Raw genomic sequence first — 11932 nt, 5'->3', positions numbered from 1 at the left:
TGTTGTGAGACAAAATTTTCAGGGACCGATGTATATTCTGAGAGGGATTATCCATCGGAAACCATAATCATTTCACTAGAAGGCACGAGTAAGCATATCATACACCGGCAGAGACCCAAGCATAAATTATGTCAAGGGCAAATAAATTCGGAATACCAGATGAAATTCAAAGGTTGCGTGCGAAATCTCCCCAAGAAATTCAAACATGAAATTTCCCAAAAGGACCATAAGAACAAACCACATAACTTCCACATAATATGAATATTCATGCCAACCACCCAAAAGTCATAATCTCGAACCAAGTTTGTTGAGGCAGACAAAAAGGGCACGACAAGCCCATCACCAGAAAGAGAAGTTTTGTTGGTATACATAATAACACCAAAAGTTATCGCCAACAGAAGCACAGTAAAAACTGGCTGACCCAAGGAAGAAGGCAAAGCCTTACATCCCAGCCGAGGGGCGAGACCCCGCATCATCTTCATCTTCTGATTCATCCCTCTGATCTTCGGACGTTGCTCGTAGCTCGGCCCTGCTACTGGATGAAGCACGTGGCCTCTGGATGGCAGAGCTGAAGGACCTGGAGTTGTTTAATGCATTAGGGCATAACTTGGAGGGATTAACTTTGCAGAATTCAGCTCCTAGCTTCTTAATAATCTTGTGAGAGATAGAGGGTGGCGATGTCCTAGCACAGCACGAGCAATTCTTCCTTATTCCAGAGCAAGTCTTAAAACCTCTAGCCTTCTCCTTGAGCCTGGCACTCCTTACTTCAGTGTCGATCAAGATTGACTGTTTCTTTCTGTTGACCGCTTCTGCAGGCAAAGGGGACTGAGGTTCCTCATGCAATTCCTGACTAGGAGGGAGCATACATTTAGAGGGAATCTTGATGGGGACAGTTTCCATGTTGGGCTCAACGAAAGCAGAAAGAGCACCAGACAACAGAAATTTCTTGGCCCATTCAAAAGAATCCGGATCTTCTTGCTTCTTGCATGACGCTCGCCGTGAAAACGATGGAAACATGATAAGTCTTGAACCACAAGATAGGTTAGAAATAAGTATAAAAACTTTTTTTTAAAAAAAAGGACGGCAGTGGAAACCAGAGAAACTGATGCTTCATAGGAACAAAGATGGTACAAATCATCATGAGATTCGAAACCATCATGAGTTATGTTTAAAAGCCAGCCACGAACCAGCACAGAAAACTCAACAAGTTCTTCTGCAAAAGTAGTGGTAACACAAGGAAAACAAAAGACCAGCAAAATCTTATCTAACCTTTATTTCTAAGGTTAGGATCCCGACAACCTAACAAAATTGCAATCTAAGCACCCTGCTTCCTGCATCAGGCGTCAGGCACACACCCCACGCCTCTGCAGGTTGGATTTTGCGCGGATTTCGTCCACGGCGTTGTCGCCCCTCTCTACTCTGATGGACTCTAGCATGCTCCCTAGAACCTCGGATGCGAGGCTGTCCTCCAGGGCATGCTGTCCTGCTGGCTCTTCCCTGCCATCCCACTCCTGCAGCAGCCCTCCTACCTCCGTCAGCGAGATCCCGTCTTCCAGTACGACTCTGGCAAATATTTGGCCCAGGAACTTGGTCGCTTTCGGCGCATCGGTCACGGCATCCTCCAAGGTAGATAGAACATGTTGGAACCTGTCAAAGAAGACAGATGGTCGATGGAGACTTTGGAACCAAGTCATCAACTATTGAAAAAAGTTCGGTTATGTGCAAATATATGGACCATACCCCTGGAGTAGCTGCCTCTGGCTCAGCAAGTGCTCTTGAGCTGTGCACAAGTACACCAAAAGCTTGGCCAAGAGTTCCCTTTCCAGGTCTTTTCTTTCAAACGAGTCAGTGATCCAAAGTGACACAAGAGAAGGATAGAAGCCGGGAGCATTCAGTTCTTTCATGCACAGAGCGACCTCCTTCTCATCCTTAGCACTGGGAACACCAAATATTATGTCAGTGTAACACTAAGCATATGGCAACCTGCAACTAAGTTGAGGTTTCATGTTTGCTCCCCTCTGTTAATCAGCTTCCCAGAAATATCAAACATGCTAGTAGGCAGTACCATGCATAACTCTTTAGTTATAGTCTGTTTGAGTTATGCCATACACAAATTCGCTCTGAGAAGCAAAATTTATGCTTGTATAATGAACATACGGTATAAAAAAAGGCTACATATGACTGGAAAGAGTCACCAACAAAGATAACACAAAGAAGCAGATCGTTTCTTTCTTATAAATTCATAGTAGCAGATTAGATTCTTTACCTAATTAAATATGTAGCTATCAAAAGGTTGATATAAACAAAACATTCTAGACACCATACAATGTAAGCTCATAGTTTTCTTTTCGTAAAATGAGCTCATAATTACATGGGATTCACTTGTACCATCTGTGGATTAAAAAAGGGTAAAGACATAAAGTCCATTTTACACCCTAGTTGGAGTTTGATTTTTAACCTTTGATTTCAAAACCAGAAAAATTACACCCTTGAACTGCGGTGGCACTGCTTTCACCCCATAACACCATTTTAGGTTAGATTGATTCAGTAGTAAGTTAGCAGTATCATGGAATAAGTTTTAAGAAAAACATATTGGTGACTTGGTGAGCTCTAACAGAAAGCCTCAATTACATTTCATATTTTACCTCTTTCATTTTCGGTGGTACTTGACCTATTTATTTCATGACAATGTTGATTGGCCTGTTAAATCATCCTAAAAGTCCATGTGGCAAAGCCACTGCAACACGTGTGCCATGTTGGATGAAAACCACCTTCCCATCGGTGAAGGGGTGTACTGTGTTCGAATAATAGTAGTTCAAGGGTGTAAGTTGTCTACTACTCCATCCATTTCAAATTATAGTTCATTTTAGTTTTGTCCTAAGTCAAACATCTCTAGTTTTTACTAAGTTTTTAGAAACATATATCAACATATGCAAGTTCAAATAAATGCACTGTCAAGTCATATTTCATGGATAACTAGCAAAGTACCCGTACATTATTACGGTTTACATTTATGCTTAAGTATAAAATATAAAACATAAAAACATGTGTGTTCAATTGGCTAGGTGGATGCAAATGTGAGTTTAGAGCCAACAGCCATGGTTCGAATGCCCGATTTGTACACATATTATTAGCATTTTCACAATTTAAATGTGGAGGGCACGACGACGGTAGAAACCGTGGAACCAGGAAAACTGGTGCCAACAGCCCTGGTTTGAATCCCCATTTGTACATATTTTTAGCATTTTCACAATTTAAATGTGGAGGGCACGATAACGGTAGCTAGAAAACGTGGAACCAGAAAAACTGGTGCTTTAATATATTAGAGATTAATAAAACTAACGTGATGTTGTAGATGTTGATGCATTTTTCTGTAAACTTGGTCAGAACTAGAGAGGTTGGACTTAGGGCAAAACTAAAGCAAACTATAATTTGGATCGGAGGAAAATAAATTTGGAGGTGACAAATTGGAATTGTACGACAATTGAAGGGCTTAAAATGGTTATTAAACCCTACAAAATAGCAGATTAATCAAATTTGATAGCTTAGGGAAATACTTTTAAATAAAACATCCTAAAGTGCTAATAATAAACACCTATCTCTCAGCATATATTTCGTAATAAATGAGAAACACACAAATATATCATTTGCAGAATATTAAATAAAGCATGACAAATAGGAACTTACCTGTAAAATTCTTTTATGGTTAGTATCGATTTCTCTTGAAGAACCTCTTCAGGGAATGTATGCGCTTCAGCACACATCTCCTTTCTGACTGTGGAGGATGTATGTGTTTGACCTATAGTTGACGGTACTGGTGAAGAAAGATCCACCATTCCCCAAGATGTATTACCGGCTTTGAAGCCTGTTGGATTACTTGTCACTCCTGTAAATGAACTGTCTCTTGAGTTTTCTGATGTTTGACCATGATGACTATTCAAAGTAACTTCTGGCAAAATATCATTTGAAACGTGTTGCTTCCCACAAATCGAGATTCCTCTTCCTAAGTCACCTTGAGGACCAAGGCGAATGGATTTATGAGCACGCCTTTGATGGAGTGGAACATGCAAGACTCTATTTGAAGACTGATATCTAGCATCTGGAGGCCCTGGTCTCAATCCAGAGCTAATGCAAGTAACAGATGAATTATAATTAGGAGAAGAGCCAAACCTTGTTGATTGGCCAAACTTATGTTTTACTGCATCCCTGCGGACCTCCTCTATCTTTTTTGGCCCTTCTACTTTCCTTCTCTGCCTCCACTTGTTTTTTCTAAGGTCAATCACATCTTCTAGCATAAATCTTATACGCGATGATAACTTCACATTTTCTGATAGCTTATGTATAAGGCCAAAATAAAAATCCATATGGACCTTTGTCCTGGGATGATCTATCATCTCCCCGATCGTGCTCATTAATTTGCACAAAGCCTCTAGGTCTTCCTCATCTGGGTTTTGATACTCACCTAGCAGTTTATTTATGCATTCATGCATTATTCTCTCGGTCAGCATTTTCTTTTTGTACAATTCACCAATTAACCGAATATTTCCTAGCATGCGTCTCCGTGCTCGAATCCGTTTTTCCTCTCTCTCGCCTTCAGATTGTTTAGCTCCACCCTCTTCTTCTGCTTTATTTGCTTCAGCCTGCTCTCTTTCTCCTCTTTCAAATTCTTCTTGGCATTTATTTAAAAGCAGTCGTTTGAAAGTGATTTTCTCATCATCTTTGACAAAGTTTGGTAGGTCACCAGCTAATCGGAAACAGAAACTAGCATACATCTCACAAAAAGTGGGTTCCATCAAAGCTTTGTCAAATATCTGAGATATGACACCAGTAAGTGTGACCACGTTATCAATATTCAACTCCTTGAACTGCGCAAAAAGTTTTTCGAAATTTTGGGGGGTTAACTTATTCAGAATAGCTTTCAACTGCCTTTGTTTTGACCCTTCCTCATCAATCCCCTTACCTATTTCATATTTTTTCTCAGCTTTGTGCATAATTGGCATAGATACCTGAGAAGGCGATGAAATACCCTGAACATTAGTTCTATGTTGCCATCTCTCATCAACAGATCCACGTGACATGCTGCGCCGAGATACTACTTTCATAGCTCCGGAGAGCACCTCGCCACTATATTGACTTAATGGCTGACTTTGTGATAAACTTCTTACAGATCCGTTCCCAACATGTTGTACTGCATCCCGATTAGAAAAGGCAGGTTGATAAAAATTGTCAGAAAGCAGGTTACGTCCAGAAACAGTAGAAAAAAACTGTTTTCTCCACTTATCATCATCAAATTTACCAGTCATATGACGACTACCTCGGGAACCTCGATCTTTTATCCTTGCATGGTTTGAATTAAGTTGAGTATTGTCTATAAATGGAGCACCAACATGTACACTCATTACTGCTTCAGAAATATCGAATCCAATCATGAAACCTGCAGGAAGTTCGATGCAACTTTGTGCAAACGTTAAAAGAAAATCCCGGGAATACCTTTTATGGTCAAACTCAGATTTATCCTTGTTTACTTCTGCTCCACTTTTAGAATGGGTACCCCCAAAAAGTTTCAACTTGTCCGCAGAGTTTTCCGTTGTATTTTCCCAGCTGAACAAGTCACTTCTGTTCTGGCAATCATTCCCACCAGTTGAATTGTCCTTTGCAGCCTCGCATGTAAAATTCAGCTTTAAATCAGTTGCCAAGGAACACTGAACATCCTCTGAAGTAACAAAACTCTCGACATTCTCATTGAGAGAACTGTGTGCACTATCAAGATCATAATACTTGTGTCCACTACCCTTAGGAAGTGTCTCTTTTCGTTTCTTTCTTCGTCCATTGGTACTTTTGGCCTTTGTTGACTCCAAAACAACTTTTTTTGGTTGTGCCACTAAAGCAGCAGTTATAGAGCAAGGATTAGATATTTCTAAACCAATCCTCTCTTGTTCTGTTTTCCCCTGGGAGATAGCTGAAGTAGAAATAGGGGCTGCATTCTTGACATCCCTTGCAGAGTCTACTCTACTGTTATTCTGCTTGTTCTCTGATTGAGATGTTATGATTTCTAAATCTGGTGAAGGTTGCTGACTGTCATCTGATGTCTGGATATCACCAATGTATATGGAAGGATGCAAATCAACTGGCTGGTGATATGCATGAAATCTTCCAGATTTAGCAACACTAGTGTCATCCTCCAATCCAAAGGCAGTACTTGGCATGGTCACATCTACTTGTTCGGTCTTTGACTCTGAGCACATCCCTTTTTCGTTTGGAACATGTTCTTCTATCATGAAGTCATGCTTTCGCAATGGAACTGAACCATTAAGTTCAGAAGGAAACTTTTCTTGGAAGAGAACTGGATTCACCTTTGCCTTTCCAAGACCTTCTGGTGATGTATTAGACCCCACAAACTTTGATGGCAATATTTCTTGTGCATAAATTAACGGAGGTTTCCCCAAAATGCTATTGCCATAATATCTATAGTTCCTGTTAGTCGGTGGCGTCCCATCAATCTTGGAAACTAATGAAGTTGCAGTCAAAATGACACTAGTAGTTGCATGCGATGACTCGAGTTTTGTATGGGATGATAAAGTTGTTGGAACCACTAATGATTGTTCCACCTCAATAGGTTTTGCTTTAACTGAAGATTTACAACATGTAGTAGATTCCAGAGGCAGGCTACTGGTTAAGATAGTTTGAGGGTCTACAACTGGTGTGGCATGATCAACTGAAGTTGGCCGAGTCTGTGTCTGCGGGGTTGAAACTGGTTGAGGTATTAAATTACAACTTATGTCACAAGTTGCAACAGAATCTTTGTTATTTCCTTCATAAACTAAATTTACAGGTTCAAGGGACATTTCTAGCCCAATTTTGCAATAATTTTGTTGATTTGATATGGTAGATTCACTATTCATTTCAGCAGGGAGTGTAATAGGCGGCTTTAGCTCAACATGAACTGGAGCAGGTAGGCTTGATGGAAACATCCCTTTGAAATTTGAGATTTCGGAAGCAGTATGCAAATTTGTTAATGGCCCGGAAGTAGCATCAAGCCGAGATATCGGCATAGGAGGTCTGATGGAAGTAAATGGCTGGTTGCTATTAGTGGAATCAAAACCATGCATCGAAGGTTGAATTTTGGAGGAAAATTGCCTACTTGCAAGAGGGACATCAGTGGAGTTGGGAAGATAGACATGTGCTGAATTGTACGTTCCTGGTCTAGGATAATACACTTTCTGAAGTGGAGAAAATGTTTGAACAGAGTGAGGTAGCTGGTTTATATTGTTTAAAGGCATCTGCCCAGAAGCAGGAACATTTATAAAGGAATGCCCATGTCTATCTAGCATCAGTTCTTCGTGTGTCTCTGGATGTGTTATCTTGATAGTTCTCTTATGTTCATCACCGCTTCTAGGATACTGCTGAGATAATTCTTGCACATTTCTCATGTTGCCAAACTGAGGAAGGTAACAATTAGATGGAGGAGCACATCCAAAGCCTTGTCCATGGTGAATAAAGGATTGCTGATGGAATGCATGAGGCTGAGCACCATGAACAAACATCGGTTGTATGTGAGGTGCATTACCCAGAGGGACAGCCATCTTCACGGGCAAGGAACTAGATACAGAGCCAATAGAGTGCATTTGAAAACCTGGGCCCCTGAATTCAATGGGCACTTGAGGTTGTTTCTGTTGAAATGCCACAGGCATTGATCTCCCTGGTACTGGAAGCATAAATTGGGGTGGTGCCATGTTGGGAGTATAGGAAGCTGGAATTTGAACACTGATCTTGGGCTTGGTTGTAGGATATTTGTATGCGGTGTCAGTCTGGTTAACACTGATAGTGTTTTTTGTTTCTTCTTGATTTTCACACTTTTGTTGAGTTGGGGAAGACATAGTTCTGAGCAACACCTTGCGTGAATCTGTGCACACCTGTAGACCATTTAATATAAATTAATTAAGTTATAAAAGGTTGTAAAGCAACCGAGCGAGTTTGGCTGAGGTACTAACTTTGCTAGATGGAGAAACAGAATTCAGCATTGTGTGTGTTTCATGCAATTCAGGAACATGAACCTCATATTTACCAATTAAGTCTGCTTCTCCACCAATAACTAAATCATCTCTTGCTTCCTGCTTTTGCAGCTCTTGTATAGGAGGTGAGGAAGCTGTATTGGGCTTGCAATAATGTAATCCATGGCAGGCCTGAAATTTCACGTATATATAGGTAAGCGCAAAATAGAAGCACAAATTTGATGCAAACAAGAGAAGCATGATAATCAAAATTAAGATGAGTCATATTACTAAATGGCTCCACAAAAAATGTATTATGATTTACATTAGGATACAGGCATATACATTATGGTGTGCAGAAGAGAGTCACCCATCATTTGACAAGTTTGTATGGTATGATGTGTAGAAGCATGGAATTTTATCATTTCTATTTTATGAAATAATTCTAGCTCAAATTTTGCACATCCAAGCATACTGGTTTAGTTGATTAGAGAGTTCACGTGTCTAAGCACTGAAAAGATATTCAAAATCAAGGAAATGATCCAACAGCATGAGCGAAAAGGATGGGTCAATATTTTCAACAAAAAAGGTGTCTGAAATAACAGTGAAATAAATCATGAGAATTGAGTAGACCTTTTCATGTTTGCTCCCATTCAGATCAGGAGGGGCTGAGGATGTGCAGGAAGTAGTTTCCTGCAAAAATATCAGCATGGCATTAGCGGGTAGCAAACCGAAAAGCCAACAGAAAAATAGTTGAACAAGGATCCCATGCCTGTTTGTTAATAACTCCTGAGTTAAAAGTTCCAAACTGAAGAGTAAATGAAGGGGATGAATATCCTGGTGGCCAACATCATCAGAATTCATAAGGTAATCTTATCCGATATTAAAATGACAATCAATTTAAAATATAACTACAGGACTTGTTGCTACTTATCATGTTAAGCTCAAAATTCTTGCCAAGCAGAATAACCTTTTGTCTGTAGTGTTGGGGTTGGGGAATCTGCTGGCCAGGTTTCTTCAGCAGAGACACAACTCAAACCATCACTCTGAGCAGGAAAATTGGAAGGTTTCACATTATCCAGTGATCCGAAAGTCTCTACGAAAGAGAGATCATCAGACAGTTTCTCTAAGAAGAAAGCTTTAGCAAGGTGGTTTATGATGTGATATATACTAGCTAAAGTGGTAACAGGAAAGCAATGAAATCGGTTTCTAAACATTCTGATCTCATCAATATTTGCTAGAAACTTACCATAAAGGCAAAGATGCCATGCGAAAGGGTTATATAGAAAAAAAAACAGTAGAGTTCCATGTAGCACCACTACAAAATGGCATGGTCTACATCCACACATTCTTATGTGCACGTCAATCACTCAAGTATGCATGTACGATCAGAGAAAGTGATGGTTCCGAAAGTTCACATACTACAGGCATTTGCACCTTGGTTCACTGGTCCCGTGTGCTCAGCAGAGGCACCACTCCCACAAGGAGGAGCGCAGCCAATGGCATTCCCCTGGATCGGGACACTCGCCGGCGATCTCGGCCTGTACTGCTGCTGCACGCTCCCGGGCCTCCCGCTGCAAATAGATGCAATAAACATCATAACAATCAATATACAGTTATACACGCCGACACGATGAATAAACAATAACACGTGTCTCACCTCCGGTAGGGCGGCGATCGCAGCCGCGTAGCCGGAGCGGTGCTTCCACGGCCGCCGGAGACGACCCAATGCGAGCTACTGCCGCTCCCGCGGCCGGGCCTCCGCGCAGTGGTGGCGTGGTCGTTCAATCGATCCGACCTAAACTGGTTCCTGTACATATATCCCCGCTTCAATTCGATCTCTGCGACACCGGGAAAAAAAGTTTGAAGCTCGTACCCACAATGGGTTCGGATCAACAATTGGTTTAAGGCGTTAAGCTATAACCATACAGAAGATTGAAAAGTGCATGGAAAATCTCGCTTAATACTACTTTGAGATTTCTCTCTAAATACATTGCAGCGAAGCCACCACCAAAAAAATTTAAAATATATTGAGGAAAAGAAAAAACGAAAAAAAATCCTTGCGGTGAAAGGATCGGCGCCATGAATTTATTTTTAGAATGCGACTAAGATTAACCAAATTGCAGGAAATATGGAGCCCAACGAGCGGGGAAAAAAAACCCCAGAGAGTCGTACATGATCAGGCGACGACAAGCAGCGACAGGAAACACGGTCGGGTTTTAGGTTTAGTGCCGGTGCGGCGAAGGCGGAATGGAATGGGTCGCAGAGCGAATTTGAGAGGCAGGGCGACGAGGGCGAGAAGGCCGGGGGAAATTTGGAGGGAACTAAAGGTGTTGGTGGGTGGGGAGGCGAGACAAGTGGAAGGCCGGGACGCGTGTGAAGGTCTGGGCGGTGATTAACCACCGGTGCCAGGATTAGCAATGGGAGATTAGTGGTTGAGGGTTTAAGCGCAAACCGCTCCGGAAGATGCTATCAGCTTCTACTGTTAGTAAGGTGCTACCACTACATCGGATACGACTATATGAGTGAAAGGTACGGTTTGAATGCACTGAGTTAGAATTAATAGTTAGTTGGCTAAAAAGTCGATAGTAGAATTAGCTATTTAATAAATAACAGACTAACTATTAGCTAATTTTAGCTGAGTTGAACTAGATAATAACTAATGGATAGTTGAGGGTGTAACTAATACTCCATCCGGTATCATGTTATTTGTCGTTTAGGACAATGACACGATCTCTAAAATATAGGTTTGAATAATTTTTTTGTTAAAATATAAATAAACTCTTAATGCATTTATACTTATATAAAATATTTTTTAAGACAAATCGATGCATATAAATATTAGGTTTCAAAACTAAATAACAAAACAATTGTGTAGTCAAAATTGTATAAGTTTGACTCAAATCTTGTCCAAAACGATAAATAATAGAACACCGAAGGGAATAGTTAACTAGACTATAAGTTAGGGGGAAAGGGGTGGGGGAAAAGGATGAGGAGAAAAAAAAGGATGATGGCTGGCTCCAGAAGCGTCTTCTTCCTGTTCATCATCGGCCCGCGTTGCTGCGCCCGTGGTCCATGGGCCGCTTCCTTTGTTCTCCCCCCCCCCCCCCCCCCCCGCACAGATCGGTCTTCTGGGAGGTCGCCTTCGAACGAGGCCCAGTGCGACGCGCAAGTCGAGTCGGCGAGTGGTGGAGGGTTTTCTCCTGGTGAGCGTCTAGGGTTTTCGCCCGATTTTGTTGGTTCTCATTCATTTCCCCATTTCGCGTCGCGTCTCTCTCGTCTCTGGTCTCTCCCGTTCTCGACGCGTTCTAGCTTCATCGGTGGTTGGTTTTCTTCTCTGTTTCATCCGCCTGAAGTTGACGAGGAGTGGTCCCTCCCGGGTCGCTCTTCTGCTTCGCGTCGAATGGATCCGAAGAATTGTAACCCTAACTGGGACCGATGGGGTCCAAAAGACGCCCCTCAGGGTTCGCAGTCTTGGGGAAAGAATCGGAGTCTTAGCTGGCGCCTGAAGCCGGGTTCTGGAAAACCCGAGAACAAGGGTGACATCCTTACCTCTTCTTCCGGTGATGGCGGTCGGTCAGGTATCCTTAAAACCCCCCTCCCCCTATTCTGAAAAAAGAGAATGAACTGGTGCATCGTTTTTTCTGCCAAAAATGCGGTACGGATGGGCATCATGCTAGGGACTGTTTCAAATCTTTATGGTGCGAGATCTGTCGCAAGGAAACTCACAACACAGCGAGGTGCGTTCTCCCCAAACAAAACAAGCCATGTATGCCTATTGTTGGGATGGTGGCGGATGGGTTAGGGTTTTACTCGTCTCACTTTTCCAAACCTATGTCAAAAAAACCTAAGCGCAGTTTCATTGGTTTGGTTAAAGTGGTTGAGGGCTTGATTTCGGCTGAGGATCTTGAGAAGGATTTTGGATTTCATTTCCCCTGGGG

General features: G+C 41.8%; 1 protein-coding gene across 3 annotated transcripts; it reads right to left on the bottom strand.

Annotated features, from left to right (window-relative positions):
- Positions 1–1089: 1089 nt before the first annotated feature.
- LOC103641899 (eukaryotic translation initiation factor 4G) lies at positions 1090–10403 on the bottom strand. Of its 3 annotated transcripts, XM_008665204.4 has the most exons (11): positions 10167–10403; positions 9652–9832; positions 9429–9565; positions 8962–9087; positions 8764–8828; positions 8625–8684; positions 7992–8183; positions 5297–7913; positions 3688–5188; positions 1741–1935; positions 1090–1647 (listed from the first exon to the last, which is right to left on the bottom strand). In XM_008665204.4, exons 2-11 carry the CDS (start codon positions 9807–9809, stop codon positions 1344–1346), a joined length of 5355 nt encoding a protein of 1784 aa, XP_008663426.1. In that variant the 5' UTR covers positions 9810–9832; positions 10167–10403; the 3' UTR covers positions 1090–1343. The 3 variants fall into 3 exon arrangements, with proteins under 3 accessions (XP_008663426.1, XP_008663424.1, XP_035819408.1); XM_008665202.3 differs by having other exon boundaries at positions 3688–7913; XM_035963515.1 differs by having other exon boundaries at positions 3688–7913; positions 8962–9037; positions 10167–10338.
- Positions 10404–11932: the final 1529 nt, after the last annotated feature.

This window comes from Zea mays, chromosome 10, assembly GCF_902167145.1.
Source record: "Zea mays cultivar B73 chromosome 10, Zm-B73-REFERENCE-NAM-5.0, whole genome shotgun sequence".
NCBI lineage: Eukaryota > Viridiplantae > Streptophyta > Magnoliopsida > Poales > Poaceae > Zea > Zea mays.
The sequence above is the reverse complement of the archived record's forward strand: the minus strand, read 5'-3'. Positions and strand labels throughout refer to the sequence as shown.

Bases quoted from the DNA above. Each gene is read 5' to 3' on its own strand.
- LOC103641899 (XM_008665202.3), bottom strand. From the start codon at position 9,809: ATGTACAGGAACCAGTTTAGGTCGGATCGATTGAACGACCACGCCACC. The intron at 1,936-3,687 runs GTAAGTTCCTAT...TGGTGTTCCCAG, and splicing joins ACCATAAAAGAATTTTACAG to TGCTAAGGATGAGAAGGAGG. The intron at 1,648-1,740 runs GTATGGTCCATA...CTTCTTTGACAG, and splicing joins CAGAGGCAGCTACTCCAGGG to GTTCCAACATGTTCTATCTA.